This window comes from Orycteropus afer, unplaced genomic scaffold (genome assembly GCF_000298275.1).
Source record: "Orycteropus afer afer isolate SDZICR_OR568_19922 unplaced genomic scaffold, OryAfe1.0 scaffold00644, whole genome shotgun sequence".
In the NCBI taxonomy this organism is placed as follows: domain Eukaryota; kingdom Metazoa; phylum Chordata; class Mammalia; order Tubulidentata; family Orycteropodidae; genus Orycteropus; species Orycteropus afer.
The window spans coordinates 87,259-103,885 of NW_006922231.1; the positions used below are offsets into that span (position 1 = coordinate 87,259).

A 16,627-nucleotide genomic window follows, 5' to 3' on the forward strand; every position below is an offset into this window, starting at 1 on the left:
CCACACATTCAGAGCTCTGGTGGTGTAGTCCCTAATGCATTTTGACTGCTAACTAGAAGGTTGGCGGTTCAAACCCATCAGCCATTCCCTCCAAGGCAACTGGGCAGTCTACTTCCACTTCTGTAAACATTTACTGCTTTGGAAACCCAAAGGGGGTCACTGTGAGTTGGAATCAACTCAATGGCAGTGAGTTTGGTTTTGTTTGTTTGTTTGTTTGTTTGTTTAGTGGACTATGGAAAGGAACTCTGGTGGTGTAGTGGATAAGGCATCAGGCTGCTAACTAAAAGGTTGGAAGTTGGAACCTACCAGCCCCTCTATGAGAGAAAGATGAGGCATTCTGGTTCTGTAAATAATTACGGCCTTGGAAACCCCGTAGGAAAGTTCTACCGTGTCCTCTAGGGTCACTATGCATCAGAATTGACTTGATGGCAGTGGATGTGGCCTCTGGAACTGTCTCTTCCCAAAGGTAGAACTTCACATTAAAAATGAGTTCTAGTCCAGTGATAACACTAGTATGTCTATAGGAGAAATGAAAAATCACTAAAAATTAATGAGCCAAGGATCACATTAAGAAGTTAGAAAGAGACCAAAAGAGTAAAGAAAGTGTAAGAAGGAAATAATAACAAAAAATAATAATTTTGTTCTTTTTAAGCACAAAAATTAAGAGAAGGTAAAGGATGAAAAATTAAGGATTGGCAAATCTATAAGTTTTTAAAAATACATAGAACAAGTATTTACACATTTAATCAGGAATAAAAAAGAGTAAGGAAAAGTGCTATAGATAATATCTATTTAAAAATTACAGCTTTATACCAACAAATTTTAAAATCTCGATGAAATATACAATATTAATATAATTGACTAAAGAATAAGGCAACATGAGTAGACTTAATGTTCTTTAAAGGATTAAATCTAAAATTAAAAATCTTACCTTCCCTTGACTCTCTTTCAACACATACAAACATTAAACAAGCAAACATAACCCAACAAGTCTAGATAATTTTATAGGCAAGTTCTGTCAAAACTTTAATAAGAGATAACCCCTCTAAACAAATTTTAACAGAGAATGAGAAAAAAGGACTGAAATTTGTGAGCTCATTTTATGAGGCTAGTGTAACTGATGCCACAACCAGAGAGGAAAAATAAAGGAGAATTATAGAACAATTTCACCTATATATAGATGTAGAAATGCTAGATAATATAGCAACTAAGCAAGTCCACGTGGAAACAAATTATCAAGTTAAAAAAAAAGAGATCCCGAACAAGTTGGTTTTCTCCCTTGAATGGTAAGGTGGCATGACATTAATAAATCTGCTAATGTCATGAACTACATTAACAGATTAAAAGAAATAATACTGTTTAAATGGCTGAGGAAAAAACATTCATTATGATTCATGGCAAAAACTCTTAAAACTAGTTACAGTAAAGAACTTTCTTCCAAACCTGATCCAGGATATATCGTGGGGATTCACAGGAAACATCATACTTAATGGTGAAATGTTAAAGCATTCCTTTAAAATAATGAATGAAACAACTGTATGTGCTAGCTTCTTTTCTATTTAATGTTATCCTGGTATTACCTAATGCAATAAGACCAAGGAAACAAGTAAGAGTAAAAATAATAAACAGAAATAAAGCAGAAAGAAATAAAACCTGTTAAGGATTGGAAAACAAGCAAAACTATCATTATTCACAGATGATTGTCTCCTTAGACATTCCAATAAACTGTGAAACTAAAAAAAAAAAAAAATACACTGATTACTATTCATAATAATGGTATTCTCACAAACCAGTAATCATGAGAAAATGTAATGTTTCCTCAATTCTAAGACGTGTATCTCACCCCCGACCATTTATCGTCTCTGAAACTGCGATCAGTCGTATAGTTATTGTCATCTTACAGCTACTTTGGGTCTGGAATGAAGCTGAGTTCTTCCAGGAAGGATTTGTAGTTGCTTCTCCATTCACCAGGGCACTGCCGACCTGAGATTAATTTACATTAAAGTCTCTGTATAAGGGTTTTAGGATCACACTGATAGTGTGAATTCATACTGTAGACCTGCATGACTACTCCCTTATAGTTAAAATTCATAGGGGGAGTTTTTATTTCCTTTCCCTGCACTTGGTGCTAACATTGAGACACGCAAGTTGTGCTCTTTCCTTCTGTGTGGTGTGTGTGTGTTGCTTATTAGATTGAAGCTGTAGCTCTTTGGGTGCCAGATAATATAGAGAGTTTGCACTAAGCTATTAATAAAAAAGAACAAAAACCCATTGCTGTCGAGTTGATTCTGACTTGACCCTACAGGACACAGTAGAACTGCCCTATAAGGTTTCCACACTACAATCTTTACAGAAGCAGACTGCCACATCTTTCTCCCACAGAGTGGCTGGTGAGTTTGAACTGCTGACTTTTGGTTAGCAGGCAAGCACTTAGCTATTGCACAACCAAGGCTCCTTATTTTCTTAATAGTACACAAAAATGACAGAATAACAGTACTTGTTACAGTGAATAGTACCCTAAATTTGAGGAATATGATACTGTTTTTAAAATTATTATTAGGAGGAAAAACTATAATGATGTGTGAAAGGTAAGCTTCATGAAGAAAGAAAGGGTAGTCAAGTCTTCTGTCATTCAGGTAGTCAAGTCTAACAATACAACATTCAAGTCTAACATATGTAGTCAAATCTAACATTCAGAACTTAAAGAAATCTAATCATTTTAATTCACTAAACGTTTAAGAGAATGGATATAAAAGATAAAGTGGAATGCTTTAATTAATTAGATACCGAAAGTTATTTTTTCCTATAGAAGATGGTGATCAACTTTCCATTAATAAGAATAAAAGCAAATGAGATTCATTTTACTCAGATTATTTTGTGTGTGGAGTAATTTCTTCAGAAATTATTAATTACTAGATTGTATCTTTCAAAGAACATTCTTCCCTGGAGAATGAAAAGTAGTTTTGTCTAGAGAACAAGAGTAGATTTAAGACTACACCCTGGTGGCCTAATGTTCTTTCTAGTTAACCAAAAAAAAAGCAAACTCACTGCCATTGAGTCTATTTCGACTCATAGTGACCCCTCCTTGGGTTTCTGAGGTGGTATCTCTATGGAAGTAGATTGCCCAATCTTTCTTCCAAGGAGTGGCTGGTGCATTTGAACCACCAGCCTTCGGGTTAGCAGTCAGATTCCTTCAGTTTATTCATTCAACAAATTTATTTATTTAGCTCCTACTACATGTCAGGCACTGTGTTAGGCTCTAGGTGTTCAGTTGTGAATAGGAAACATGGGCTATGTGTCCTCATATAATCTTCAGTCAAAACACTAAGATGGACAAAAAGGGAAACTAGCTGGGAAAATAGAAAGGAAGAGGGGAAAGCAGTTATTGAAGAAAGGAATTGAATTATAGATTTTTTATGTATGTTCTGAAAGAATCAAAGAATATGCTGATAAGCATTGAGAAGACAAATTTACTTTAAATATGGTGAGGAGGTCTCATTCAGGCTTAGACTTGTGGGATGAGAACAAGCCTGCCCTTCCTGGGTAGAAGATTCTTCCAAATTTCTAAGGTGGGAAAGACTTTGATATGTTCTAGGAAGGATCATAAGGCTTACGTGACTAAAACTTGGTTGTGTGAGGGGAGATTGCGTTGAAGAGAGACTTGTTGAGTTGAGCAGGGTCCAGAATGTGGAGACTGTAGGCCAGGCCATGGGGAGGAGTTAAGAGTTTTTTCCAAGGACACCAGGAAGCATTGGGAATTTTTAAACAGGAAAATGATGATTCATATTGTTGTCGTTATTTGCCATCGAGTCAGCCCTGACTCATAGCGACCCCTCCTTGGGTTTCCAAGGTGATACCACTATGGAAGTATATTGCCCAACCTTCCGTCCGAGGAGTGGCTGGTGGGTTTGAACCGCCAGCCTTCTGGTTAGCAGTCAAGTGCCTTAGGCACTATGCTACCAGAGCTCCTATGATTCAGATTATGTTTTAAAATTTCCACACCACTCTTTAGTGTGGAGAATGGATGAGAACAGGTAAAGAGTGGAATCAGATCAGTGAGAAGGCTGTTGTAATGGTTCAGGCAGGCAGTTATGGTGGCCTGATCTAGAGTGGAGGCTGCGGAGGAATGACATGTCCCTAGACTTGGGATATATTTTGGAAGTAGAATGGGTAGAACTATTCTCAGACCACACATATACTTCTGTTTTCTTATCAGGTCTTTTTACCTCTCCTCTTCTCTGCTTCTACATAGAGAAATAATTAAGGTTTATTCTGAATTTCTTATTAAATTAGCAGGTTCAGATCGTTCTTGCCTTTCTTGAAATGGAAATTTAATCTAAATTTAAAATGAAGTTATTTCAATTGTATAGAATAGTCTCATTATCATTAATTTAAACACAGTAATTTTCTCTCTCATATGTGTCTGGCAAATATATTTACATATTAGTATTAATTTCTATTTGTGTAACCAAAATTGCAGCTTGTTCTTATATTCACATACAGATAAATAAATTTCATAACATTTAATAATGTTTTCCAAATACCAATATTTTTGTCATACATTTGTACATTTTAGGAATTCCTACTTTAATTACCATTTTCATGCTGAAGCTTTTAATAAATTTATGTTTTTAATACCTGGTTTTGTGTGTGACTTTTTTTTTTGAATTGTGGTAAGTATATCTATATAACAAAACACTTGCAATTTCAGCATTTTTTTTATGTACAACCCAGTGACCTTATGTCAATCATGTTGTGCAACCCTCACCCCTACACATTTCCAATTTTCTTTTTATCACCTTCTACAGAAGCTCAGTGCTTCTGTAAAAGTAGTGACTTGCTGTTTTTCCTCTTCATGCCTGTTCCTGGTAACCACTCACAGACTTTGGTCTCTGTACACTTGGCTGTGCCAGATATTTCATATAACTGGGATCGTACAGTCCACCAATCATCTATCAGTTTGTCGTACTGTGGTGGCTTACATGTTGCTGTGAGGCTGGAGGCTATGCCACTGGTATTTCAAATACCAGCAGGTTCATTCATGGTAGACAGGTTTCAGCAGAGCTTCCAGATGAAGACAGACTGGGAAGAAGGATGGGGCCAACCATTTCTGAAAAAACTGGCCATTGAAAACCTTATGAAGAGCAGTGAAACACTGACATATTACTTGAATTCCTTATGAATACCCTGAAAAATTGTCCAATATAATGGCAGAAGATGAGCCTCTCAGGTCAGAAGGTACTCATAATATGACTGGGGAAGAGCTGCCTCCTCAGAGTAGAGCCAACATATATTTGTCCTTTTGTTCATACAATATTTGTCTTTTAGATCATATAATATTTGTCCTTTTGTGACTGACATATTTCACTCAGCATATTTCCATCCATGTTGGAGCAGGTATCAGGACTTCCTTTCTCTCTTTGGCAGAGTGATATTCCATTTTATGTAACTACATTTTGTTTATCCATTCATCTGTTAATGAACATTGAGGTTGTTCCCATCTTTTAGCTATTATGAATAGTGCTGTAATGATTACTCATGTATGTATATCTATGTTCCTGCTTTCACTTGCTTTGGGTATATACATAGGATGAAATGGCTAGATCATATGGTAATTCTGTATTTAATTTATTGAGGAACCAGCAAACTGTTTTCTACTGCAGCTGTGTTATTTTACAGTCCCACTAGCAATGAATGAAGGTTCCAGTTTCTCCACATCCTCGTCCACACCTGTTTTCCATCTCGCCAATGCCTATTGTTTTCCATTTTTTCGATCATAGCCATTTTGGCGGGGGGAGGGGTGAAGTGATATCATTGTAGTTTTGATTTGCTTTTCAAAAAGCCTGTGTAAAAGAAGTATCATTAATTTCTCCTCCCTCCTTACCCTGTTCTTTCCTGCTTTTACTTTTTCTGGTGTCTAAATGATTTTCTTCCTGTTGTTGCTTCTTCCTGTGCAAATGTTTCCTCTGGCTGCATGGGACAACAGCACATCAGTGAAATGATTTCTACAGTAGTCTCGGTAAGCAAGAACTGAAGTAAAGGAGATAAAAGCGTATGAGTCGTGTCAAAGTTCCTTAAATGTAATCATGTATAATTTATGTCCAATGATACCTTTCCTCTCAGATCAATGATTTATATAGCAGGAGATATGGATCACCACTGAAACACGTTTCTCAAAAATAAATATAAAAAAATTTTTTTGCTGTTGGAACATTAAACTGGCAAATTTGGGACTTACACTTTTGTGGGAGAGAAGCTCTAAAAAAGAAATATTCTATCACTGTAAAGTTTTCTTTAAACCTGGCCTTTAGTGAACAAGGTTGTTATTGTAAATTTCATTGGGATTGCTGTTGTAAATGATAGAAATAAGTAGTTTATAAAAAGCTGTCATGAAGGCAAAAAAGAATGGTTGCTCATATCTGGGCAGTACTTGAATTCTGGTGCACATAACTGACAGAAAAAATTCACCAAAGAAAATGAATGAACCCACCCAATATTTATAGTCATCTATTTTATTCATCAGAGACTTCAAAATAGGAATTTTATCTAGAAGTCATTCTTCAATTTCAACATTTAATCATGAGCTCCTTCTTTTCAGAAAAGCACTTTCCTAAGTTTTGCAGGTAATAGTAGATTAAGAGGCTAAAGACAGAGACTACTTTATCATTTGTTCTACTTCTCTAATAATTTTACTTTGGTTCAATGTTTGCAAATATCTTTTTTTTTTTTTTTTTTTAAATTTGGGCCCCATTAGCTTATCTCCACATCTCTCTTAAACAAAATATTCTTTTTCATAAATGAAAGTACAGTTTATAGACACCATTTCTTTTAAATTTAACATCAGAAGTTAACTGTGCTCGAACAGCTGAAGGTGATTGAATTCTCGTTGGAAGTTAGCTCTAAGTCATTAGACTTGGATAAGGAAACTTTTCAGAGGATATCAGCATCGTTCTTGTTTGCTTGCTTGTTTTTGCCACTTTTTGTGTAATTCATTGAGTTTGTTCTAAGAAGTATTAATGGGTGTTCTCCAAGTTTGGCTAACACAGGGTAAAGCCTTGTGCTGTGAATGGGTTACGGGGTTATAGATGTACGGAGATTTTGATTCCTTTGTCCTTGAAGTGGCTTAGGAAAGCCAGAGGTGGACCATGCCACTAAGTCAGAGCCTCTTACTCCAGCAGTGAACAGCCAGGATTTGAAAAATGTTGGAAAGCATTGGCAGATAGAATGATACAAAGCAGTATGTAGAAAGGAAGGGAGGACACTGATCAATGATGATGGGTTATTTTTAAGCCAAATAATTATTTTAGGTCAGTGATTTTTAAAATAGTCTAAGGAAATAAGATAAATCGTAGTCAGTTTCTTTTAAATATAAAAAGCAGTACTTGGTGATTCAGAACTCAGAATGCTCTCACAGGTCTCTTCTCATTTAGTCCTTCCAGCAGGGGCCAAGGCAGAAAGCAAACTGTCCGTAAAGCTTCCTTGAGGCTCAGAGAGTTAATGATTTGCTCATATTTAACGTGTTCTAGATCTATAGCTCTATCTTATTAACAGATGGCAAATGTATTCATGGCTTCTGTGTATAAAACAGTACCGGTTCTGGAAGTTTGCTAAGTAGCTCTTCATTTATTTCACTATTTTTAAGGCCTGTGAAGGAGCTTTTAGTTCCCCACAAATTATCCCACCTTTAAATCCCTCAGTTTCCTCTTCTACAGGAAAAGTTGATGTAAGGACAAAAGGAGAAAATACATATAATACACTTATTATAGGGCTTGGCACAGTGTAAAGCACTCAGTAACCATCATACTGGCCCAGTGTGTCCTTGTATTTACGTTGACACATTTTCCTAAGATTTGTGAATACTAGTGGTAATTTTTGTTCCTTTTCTTAGGTATAACAGAAATTTAGAAGAAGCTAAAAGAATTGGGATAAAGAAAGCTATTACAGCCAACATTTCCTTTGGTGCTGCTTTCCTGCTCATCTATGCCTCCTATGCTCTGGCATTCTGGTATGGGACCACATTGGTCCTCGCAAACGAATACACCATTGGGGAAGTACTTACTGTGAGTAACATTATATTAAGAAATGAGTCATCATTAAAACTGTGAGTGTCTGTAGCTTGACTTCAAAGGAATATGTTTTTGAATAATTCAAGGAAACTTAATTAACACTATTAGATTAAAAAGTGGAAAGAAGAAAAGAAGTGGAAGTTAGATGCATCCAACCAGTTTTGGTGTCAGCTCTGCACATCTCTTGCACAAATACTCCTGCAGCCCAAGTTATATTAATGTTACCGATCTTTGTGAGATGAACTCTTTATTTGTTGAGATTATTTTTTTGTGTGCCAGACTCTATGCTAATTGCTTCATTTTTATTTTCTCTTTTATTGTTCATGACAAATAACAATATACGCAGATTAACTCCTTTTCAAATTACATTGAATGATAGCTAATCCCCTCACAAATTTATAGAAGCATAAATCTGTACTTTTCCTAAAAGAATATTGTATTTAGAAGTTCTCCATATTATAGGCCATTGTACAAGCACCAAAGGCTTGCCTTGTGATGCTGTCTTCTCTTATTTAAAGACAATGAAATAATTCACAAATCAAGTTCAGTATGTATCCTGATCTAATAAAGTACATAATGTTAGGAGGGTCATTCAATTCCTTTTTCGTAGGTTAAACACAAGTAAATTGAGTTAAAAAGAGACTGTATTTTGCTTGGTTAGTTAAAACGCTTCCCCTTCTTGGGAGCCAGATTTCCTTGGAAATCAGATAATAATTGCTTCCTTTGTTGCCACATCCAAAATTTGTGAGGTTGTTCAGTTAGCGATGACTTTTGGAAAAAGAAAAAAAAAAAGTGTTGTTGTAAGGACTAATTGAAATAATGGACATATAGTATCATATAGCATAGCAAAGTTGCTGTTGTTGTTAGGTGTGATCCAGTTATCTCCATCTCATAGCCACCCTCATATCAAAGGTGCTTCTTTGTAAATTATTGAGTAACATAATTCCCATGTAGCGGTTCAAATCCACCAGTCACTCCTTGGAAGGAAGGTTGGGCAATCTACTTCCGTAGTTATACTGCCTTGGCAACCCAAGGAGGAGTAGCTATGAGTCGGGGCCGATTCGATGGCACACAACAACAACAACAATTATTCCCATGTGATTTAAAGAGAGACCAATAGTGACATCAGTTCACTTTAACCAAAAAGGGGAGCAAAATCAAATCTTTACCAAGAAGAAATTGATTTGTGCAAAACAAAAAAACCCAAAAGTCTGTTTATCAAACCTTAGAATACACAGTGTGGTGTGACAAAAGGACAAGCTGAGAAAGAATAATGTCTCAGGTGTGTGTGCTTCATAATTTATAAAATATTTTCGTACACATTGTCTTATCGGGTACATTTGGTTGTTAGATAGGAAGAACAGATGAAATCTTGCCCATCTTCATGAAGAAACTGAGACCAAGAGGTTCTAGAAGAATTGCCTAAAGACATATAGCCAGTTAGTATCACTCCAGGTCTTCTGGCTCTTCTGCTAATATTTGTTTCTACTCTGCCTTGCCTAAGTTGAGACTCTCAACCATTCAATAATATAAAAACTACTGTATTATAATAGACTGGTTCTGTAGAACTTATAGATGATTTCATTTATCAGTTAAGATTGATCCTGCATTTAAAACTGAAAAGTACTTAATATAAACTAATTTTTTAGCATCCAGTACTCATATGTTGCCTTGTCATTTTAAATTGAATTAGCTGTGTTAGAAGAAAGAACAACAAAAAAAATTGTACTAAAAACTATCTAACTAACTTAGTGTTTTTCTTTCACTTTCCTTAGGTTTTCTTTTCTGTGTTGATTGGAGCTTTTAGTATTGGACAGGCAACTCCAAGCATTGAAGCATTTGCAAATGCACGAGGAGCAGCTTATGAAGTCTTTAAGATTATTGATAATGTAAGTTTGGAATAGCTGTTTATCCATTTATCTAAAAGTCTTTCTAGTTGAGGATCAGTTTTCTTATTTCCACCAGATATCCCAAAAATTTCATTAAAAGCAGTTATTGTAAGTTGGTAATCTTCTAAATTTTTATCCTATGTAGAAGCCATGCATTGACAGCTATTCAAAAAATGGACACAAACCAGATAATATTAAAGGAAATTTGGAATTCAAAAACGTTCACTTCAGTTACCCATCTCGAAAAGAAGTTAAGGTACAATAATAATTAATCAATGATTAAACTATGTATTGGATAAAGAACATTTGATACTTTCCTTTAAGAGATTGTGAAAAATGTACATATTTCAACCTAGTATTAAACTAAACTACCAGTTCATAGACCCTGTATCTGTCAGTTGCATTAATATTTGTTTATTTCTCATTTGTCCTGGTAGATCTTGAAAGGCCTCAATCTGAAGGTTCAGAGTGGGCACACTGTGGCTCTGGTTGGGAACAGTGGCTGTGGGAAAAGTACAACAGTTCAGCTGATGCAGAGGCTCTATGACCCCACAGAGGGCACGGTGAGATGGCTTGCACTGACCTAGACACTGCAGCAATCAGCGGTTACTATTGCAGATCTTTCTGACATTGTAATTTCAGTTCTAAATGTATGAAAATCTCACTTTTTAATTTCAGGTCTGTATTGATGGACAGGACATTAGGACCCTAAATGTAAGGTATTTGCGGGAAATTACTGGTGTAGTGAGTCAGGAACCTGTATTATTTGCCACCACAATAGCTGAAAACATTCGCTATGGCCGTGAAGATGTCACCATGGATGAAATTGAGAAGGCTGTCAAGGAAGCCAATGCCTATGACTTTATCATGAAACTGCCCCAGGTATGTTGTGCTTGATCTTTGTCAAGCTAAAGGTTTAAAGAATAGAATGCTGGGCTAACATACAGAAGTTAAGAAGAAACCTTTTAACATAGGAGGAACCTCTTAAGAAGTGAACTCAAGATGACTTGAGATCTCTGGCAGCATCAGCTAGTAGTAGACATATTTTTGTAAATTGTACTTGGTTGTTGTTGAGGTATGAGGAACTGGACCATAGCCTGTGAGACTGGGGTTGTTTATAGGATTCCTTTGCATCTTAAGATGGAAACTGAGAAACGTGTTCTTTTGCTAAATCTTGTTATATTCTGCCTTGTAGAAATTTGACACCCTGGTTGGGGAGAGAGGAGCCCAGCTGAGTGGTGGACAGAAACAGAGAATCGCCATTGCAAGAGCTCTGGTCCGCAACCCCAAGATCCTCCTGCTGGATGAGGCCACGTCAGCCTTGGACACTGAGAGCGAAGCAGTGGTTCAGGTCGCTCTAGATAAGGTCTGTGACCCTCAGTTGAAATTAACTTGATTCATAAGCAAAGAATATTCCGCTGTTAATTTCTCTTAATATTGGTCATGTTAATGAGTAAGACCAAGTCTGTGAAAAAGCTTAAGCCAATTTATTGAAGGATCTTACAGGTCTAGTTGGGCAGCAATTTGCAAAATTACAAATTGTACCAAAGTACAGAAAAAGAGAGGGGCTTTTATGTAGGAGAAGTTTAGAGAAACAGTACATACACTATTAGTCATACATTAGTAACTGTAAGTTATTAATCAGTAAAGCTGGTCTATGCAAGCATTTTGCAAAAATGGTTTTACTTGTATTTCAAGGATAGGGACAGCTTGTGCAAAAGCTTTTTTTTTTTTTTTCTGGGAGCAGCTGCAGTTCTGCTTCCCTTCGTCCTTATCTTCCCTGAGTCAATGCAGATTAACCCATTCCTGTCAGCTCAGCTCACATGCCTCTTTTCAGGTCTCTTAGTATGATACAAAATGGAGTTTGGTCTGCATCCCAGGCAGAAACCTCTCCTATGCCAAGCACTCAGATTTTGAGGGCTCTTCTACAGTCTTAGAAAAGAAAATGAAATTTCTGTAACTTTTAAGTTAGATATTAAAATAAAAGCATCAGGTCTCTTGGGGTCTATTCTATTTGTTTATTATCTATAGTCTTTTTTACACTTGTTGCTGTTATGTGGCGTCAAGTTGGCTCCAACTCACAGCAACCCCTCCTTGGGTTGCCGAGGCAGTATCAATACGGAAGTAGATTGCCCAACCTTCCTTCTGAGGAGTGGATGGTGGGTTTGAACCACCAGCCTTCTGGTTAGCAGTCAAGTGCCTTAGGCACTATGCCACCAGAGCTCCTATTTTTTTTTTTTACACTAGTGATGAATAAATTTTCATTTAAAGGGACTTGGAAATCTATATAATCAAGCAGTAAATTTAGATATGAAAGAAAATTCGTTTTTTTGGTGACCTTAAAAACTTAGCTGTAGGGACAGTTCTATTATTTGGACTTTGTGAATCATAATATTCCCACTCCTAACTTATTGGCATGGTTAGGTTCCAAAGACCAGTCACTTTGCAAAAATTGGCATTATATAAAAATGTAGGATTTTTCTAATTTTTTTTTTAATTTAGAAAATATGATCATAGAAATAATAATAGCTGACTTAGTGATTTGTTCATCACTGTGACCACTCCAGAAATTGATTATTCCTCTGCAGAGAAAGAGGCTTAGAGGAGACAAAGCTGGATAAAGCCAAGCTGTGTAACTGGAGGACCCATGGCTTACTCACTTTACCTTCCTTCTATGCAGGGCCAGAGATTCCCTGAGGGTGCTGCCTCCAGGGTTCCACTCCCACCCTGGCAAACTTTGTAGTCAGGATCCTGGAGCCTGCCCTGCAAAGATACTGGGAGCCTGGCCTCCCTCTAGCCCCACCAAGACAGAGGCTTCAGGCCCAATTCAGCTCACTTTGGAATGTCATGAAACTTGCATGAATTTCTTCCAAATACCCTCTCCAATGCCTCTTTTTGTCCTCTCTTTCTTCCCTTACCACCTCACGGATTTTGAGTTGAAGGGCCTCAGGTTTCATTGAAGCTAGGAACCAGAAAAGGTACCAATGGCTTAGTGCTTCTGGAGGCTATGGCCACAGAAGAGGCTGGCCTGCACAGCATCTAGACACAGTGCCCCCTCCAGAAGGAAGGGGCAGAGATCATGGGGTAGCACTGCCCAGTTTCCTAGAGGCTGCCCAAAGACCCTCCTTGAAGGAGGGGACACTCCACAGCCATTGCCACCATGCCGCTGCCTCGTTAATGAGCAAAATAGTCAAGAAGACTTTTTACTATTGTAAACGTTAAATGTCTATTAACCAGGTAGTGGATAAGTGAGGAGTAGGTGTGTTGAAAGAGAAAAATACAGTTTACATTTAATTTCCAAGATGTTAAATGCCAGAAGAAGACTCTGTGAGCAGTGAAAAACCTCTTCTCCCCAGGGGAGAGGCAGAGAGTCTATGTTGGAAACCTACCTGAGCCATAGTACGTCCTTGACTGTCAACAGAGTTTGACTTTGCTACAGTTTTTGAGTCCTTTTAACTCATTTACCAAATAGAATTTGAGTGCTTGTTTTGTTCCAGACACTGTGTGCTTAGTCCTGAGCATTGTGGTAGCCAGACTAGGTTTGTGAAGATGGCTAATGTGGAGACATTTTAACCAAAGGTGTAAAGCGCTGAAATGAAGTGTCATAGTAGAATTCGAAGATAGCAGTTCCAGTCTGCCCCTCTCCAATAATGAACAAGAGAGTGTATTTCTTTAAACATCCTGTCAATATACATAATAGTTGAGGGCATAAAAAACAGAGTAACTAAACATTCTATGAACCGAGATGGAGGCAGATGGGGTTATGGCTTCCTTTTCCCCTTCATTTTGCTTATCTATAATTTCATATCTTTGTTTTCTTACTGCTTGCATGTTTGTGTCTTCTTATTATTCTATAATAGAGTTATAAATGAAAACAAATTTTAAAGGTTTTATTTAAAAGTACTTTTTGTTTAGACTATAAATTTGTTGGGGAATTCCATATGTCCCCTTTCTCTGTAACAGCCAAAGAATTGATCCATTCTCAACTTTCTAGTTACTGCCACCTCATTTTTCTCACATATATATATATTTTTTTCTTCTCTGGGTTTTCCACTTCCATCTTTCTTACTGATCCTGATATAGACCTTTTGTTTGGTTGGTTGGTTGGTTGGCTCTTTTGATAATATTATTGCTAGTTACTGGGTAGAAATATAGAATAAAAAAATCAAAAGCATTAGGAAATGTACAAAGGTAAAAGAAATCTTGAGTAGTTCTAGTTATGTTTGGCTCTGTTTCATATTAAAATATAAAAGAGATTGGATATGTTAAAACATTCTTAGCTCTTCTGTTTTTCCAGAATGCTTCAGCTTTGCAATAAGTTTTAATTATTGAACGCTTATTATGTGCCACAGTGTTAAATGCTTTATATGTGCTTACTCTATTTAGTCATAACTAACCTATGAAGTAAGGAGCTCTGATGTACAGTGCCTAAGGCATTTGACTGCTAACCAGAAGATTGTTGTTGTTGTTATGTGCTGTTGAGTTGGTCCGGCTCATAGCAACCCTTTCTTGGGTTTCTGAGACAGTGTCACTATGGAAGTAGATTGCCCAACCTTCCTTCTGAGGAGTGGCTGGTGGGTTTGAACCCCCAGCCTTGTGGTTAGCAGTCAAGTGCCTTAGGCTATGCTACCAGAGCTCCCAACCAGAAGATAGGCAGCTCAAACTGACCAGCTGCTCCACAGAAGGAAGACAGGGCAATCTACTTCCGTAAAGATTTACCACCTTGGAAACCCAATAGGAGTCGCTATGAGTTGGAATCGATTCAGTGGCACTGGGTTTGTAGTTTTGTTTTTTGGAACCTATGAAGTGAGTACAATTATCATCCCCTTTTCACACAAGAAGACATTAAGACTTAACAGAGGTTAAAAGACTTGAATAAATCCTAGAATTCATAAAGGACAAAACCAAGAGTTGAGTCCAGGTCAATGTGGTATTGAAGTCTGGACTTTGCTATTTCACACTTATTACCTGTCTTGGTCATCTAAACAGTCCTGTGAGGTAGAATATCATTATTCCCAACACTGGTAACTACTTGGTGTGAAACAGACACTGTAATGACCAGGATATATAATGATTGGCCAATACCTTGGCTATTGAGTTGTATGAGTTGGCTTAAGCCCCTGACTTTACTGTAACTTAGCCTGATAGAAGTTAAGTAAAATATTTAGAGGCTTATATAACATTAATATGTGAATATCATATTTGAGTTGTTGTTGGGTTCCATTGAGTTGGCTCCAACTCGTAGTGACTCTAGGAACAACAGAATGAAACACTGTCCAGTCTTGCACCATCCTCACAATCCTTGCTATGCTTAAGCCCATTGTCACAACCACTGTGTCAGTCCATCTCATTGAGAGTCTTCACCATCTTTTCTGACCCTCCACTTGATCAAGCATTATATTTTTCTCCAGGGACTGGTTCCTTCTGACAACATGACCAAAGTAGATGAGATGATGCCTGGCCATTCTCATGTCTAAGGAGCATTCTGCCTATACTTTTTCTAAGACAGATTTGTTCGTTCTGGCAGTCCATGGTATTTTTCAGTATTCTTCACTAACACCCAATTCAAATACATCATTTCTTCTGTGGTCCTCCTTATTTTTATCTTGCTTTTACATGCATACGAGGCTATTGAAAAATCATGACTTGAGTCAGGTGCACCTTAGTCTTCAAATTGACGTCTTTGCTCTTTAAAACTTTAAATAATTATTTCCAGCTGATTTCCAAAGTGTAATACATTGTCTGATTTCTTGACTGCTGCTTCCAACGGTGTTGATTGTAGATCCAAGTAAATGAAACCTTTGACAACTTCAGTCTTTATCAAGATGTTGGTTATTGGTTCATTTGTGAGAATTTTTGTTTTCTTTATGTTGAGGCGTAATCCATACTGAAGACTGTGGTCTTTGATCTTCATCAGTAAGTGCTTCAAGTCATCTTAACTTTCAGCAAGCAGGGTTGTGTCATCTGCATATCACAGGTTCATACATTTGGACTTCCTCCAAACCTGATGCTACATTGTTCCTCATATTGTTGTTGTTAGGTGCCATCGAGTCGTTTCCGACTCACAGCGACCCCATGCTATGTTCCTCGTATAGTGCAGCTTTTTGTATTATTTGCTCAGCATACAGATTAAGTAAATATGGTGAAAGGATACAACTCTGACATACACCTTTTCTGATTTTAAGCCATGCAGTATCCCTGCATTCTGTTCAAATAACTTCCTCTTTCTCTAGGTTCATCACAAGCACAATTAAGTGTTCTGGAATTCCCAGTCTTTGCAATGTTATCCATAATTTATTATGATTCACACAGTCAAATGCATTTGCATAGTCAAAAAACACAGTAAACATCTTTCTAGTATTCTTTGCTTTCAGCTAAGATCCATCTGACATATCCCTTGTTCCATACCCTCCTCTGAATCTGTCTTGCATTTCAGGAAGTGCCCTGTCAATATACTCCTGCAACCATTTTTCAGTTATCTTCAGCAAAATTTTACTTGTGTGTGATATGAATAATATTGTTTGATAATTTCTACATTCTTTTGGAACACTTTTTGGAATGGGCACAAATAGAAATCTCTTCCAGTCAGTTTGCTAGGTAGCTGTCCTCCAAATGTCTTGGTGTAAACCAGTAGGCGCCTCCACTGCTGCGTCTGTTTGTTGAAACATCTCA

General features: G+C 37.1%; 1 protein-coding gene across 1 annotated transcript in view; it reads left to right on the top strand.

The window, feature by feature from the left end:
* Positions 1 to 16,627, top strand: part of ABCB1 (ATP binding cassette subfamily B member 1) — a 119,146-nt gene that overhangs the window by 31,136 nt on the left and 71,383 nt on the right. Inside the window, exons 6-11 of the mRNA XM_007956634.2 lie at positions 7,889 to 8,060; positions 9,842 to 9,955; positions 10,101 to 10,211; positions 10,393 to 10,518; positions 10,634 to 10,837; positions 11,151 to 11,321. Coding sequence (XP_007954825.2) covers positions 7,889 to 8,060; positions 9,842 to 9,955; positions 10,101 to 10,211; positions 10,393 to 10,518; positions 10,634 to 10,837; positions 11,151 to 11,321 — 898 coding nt within the window. The remainder of the gene's footprint in view (positions 1 to 7,888; positions 8,061 to 9,841; positions 9,956 to 10,100; positions 10,212 to 10,392; positions 10,519 to 10,633; positions 10,838 to 11,150; positions 11,322 to 16,627) is intronic.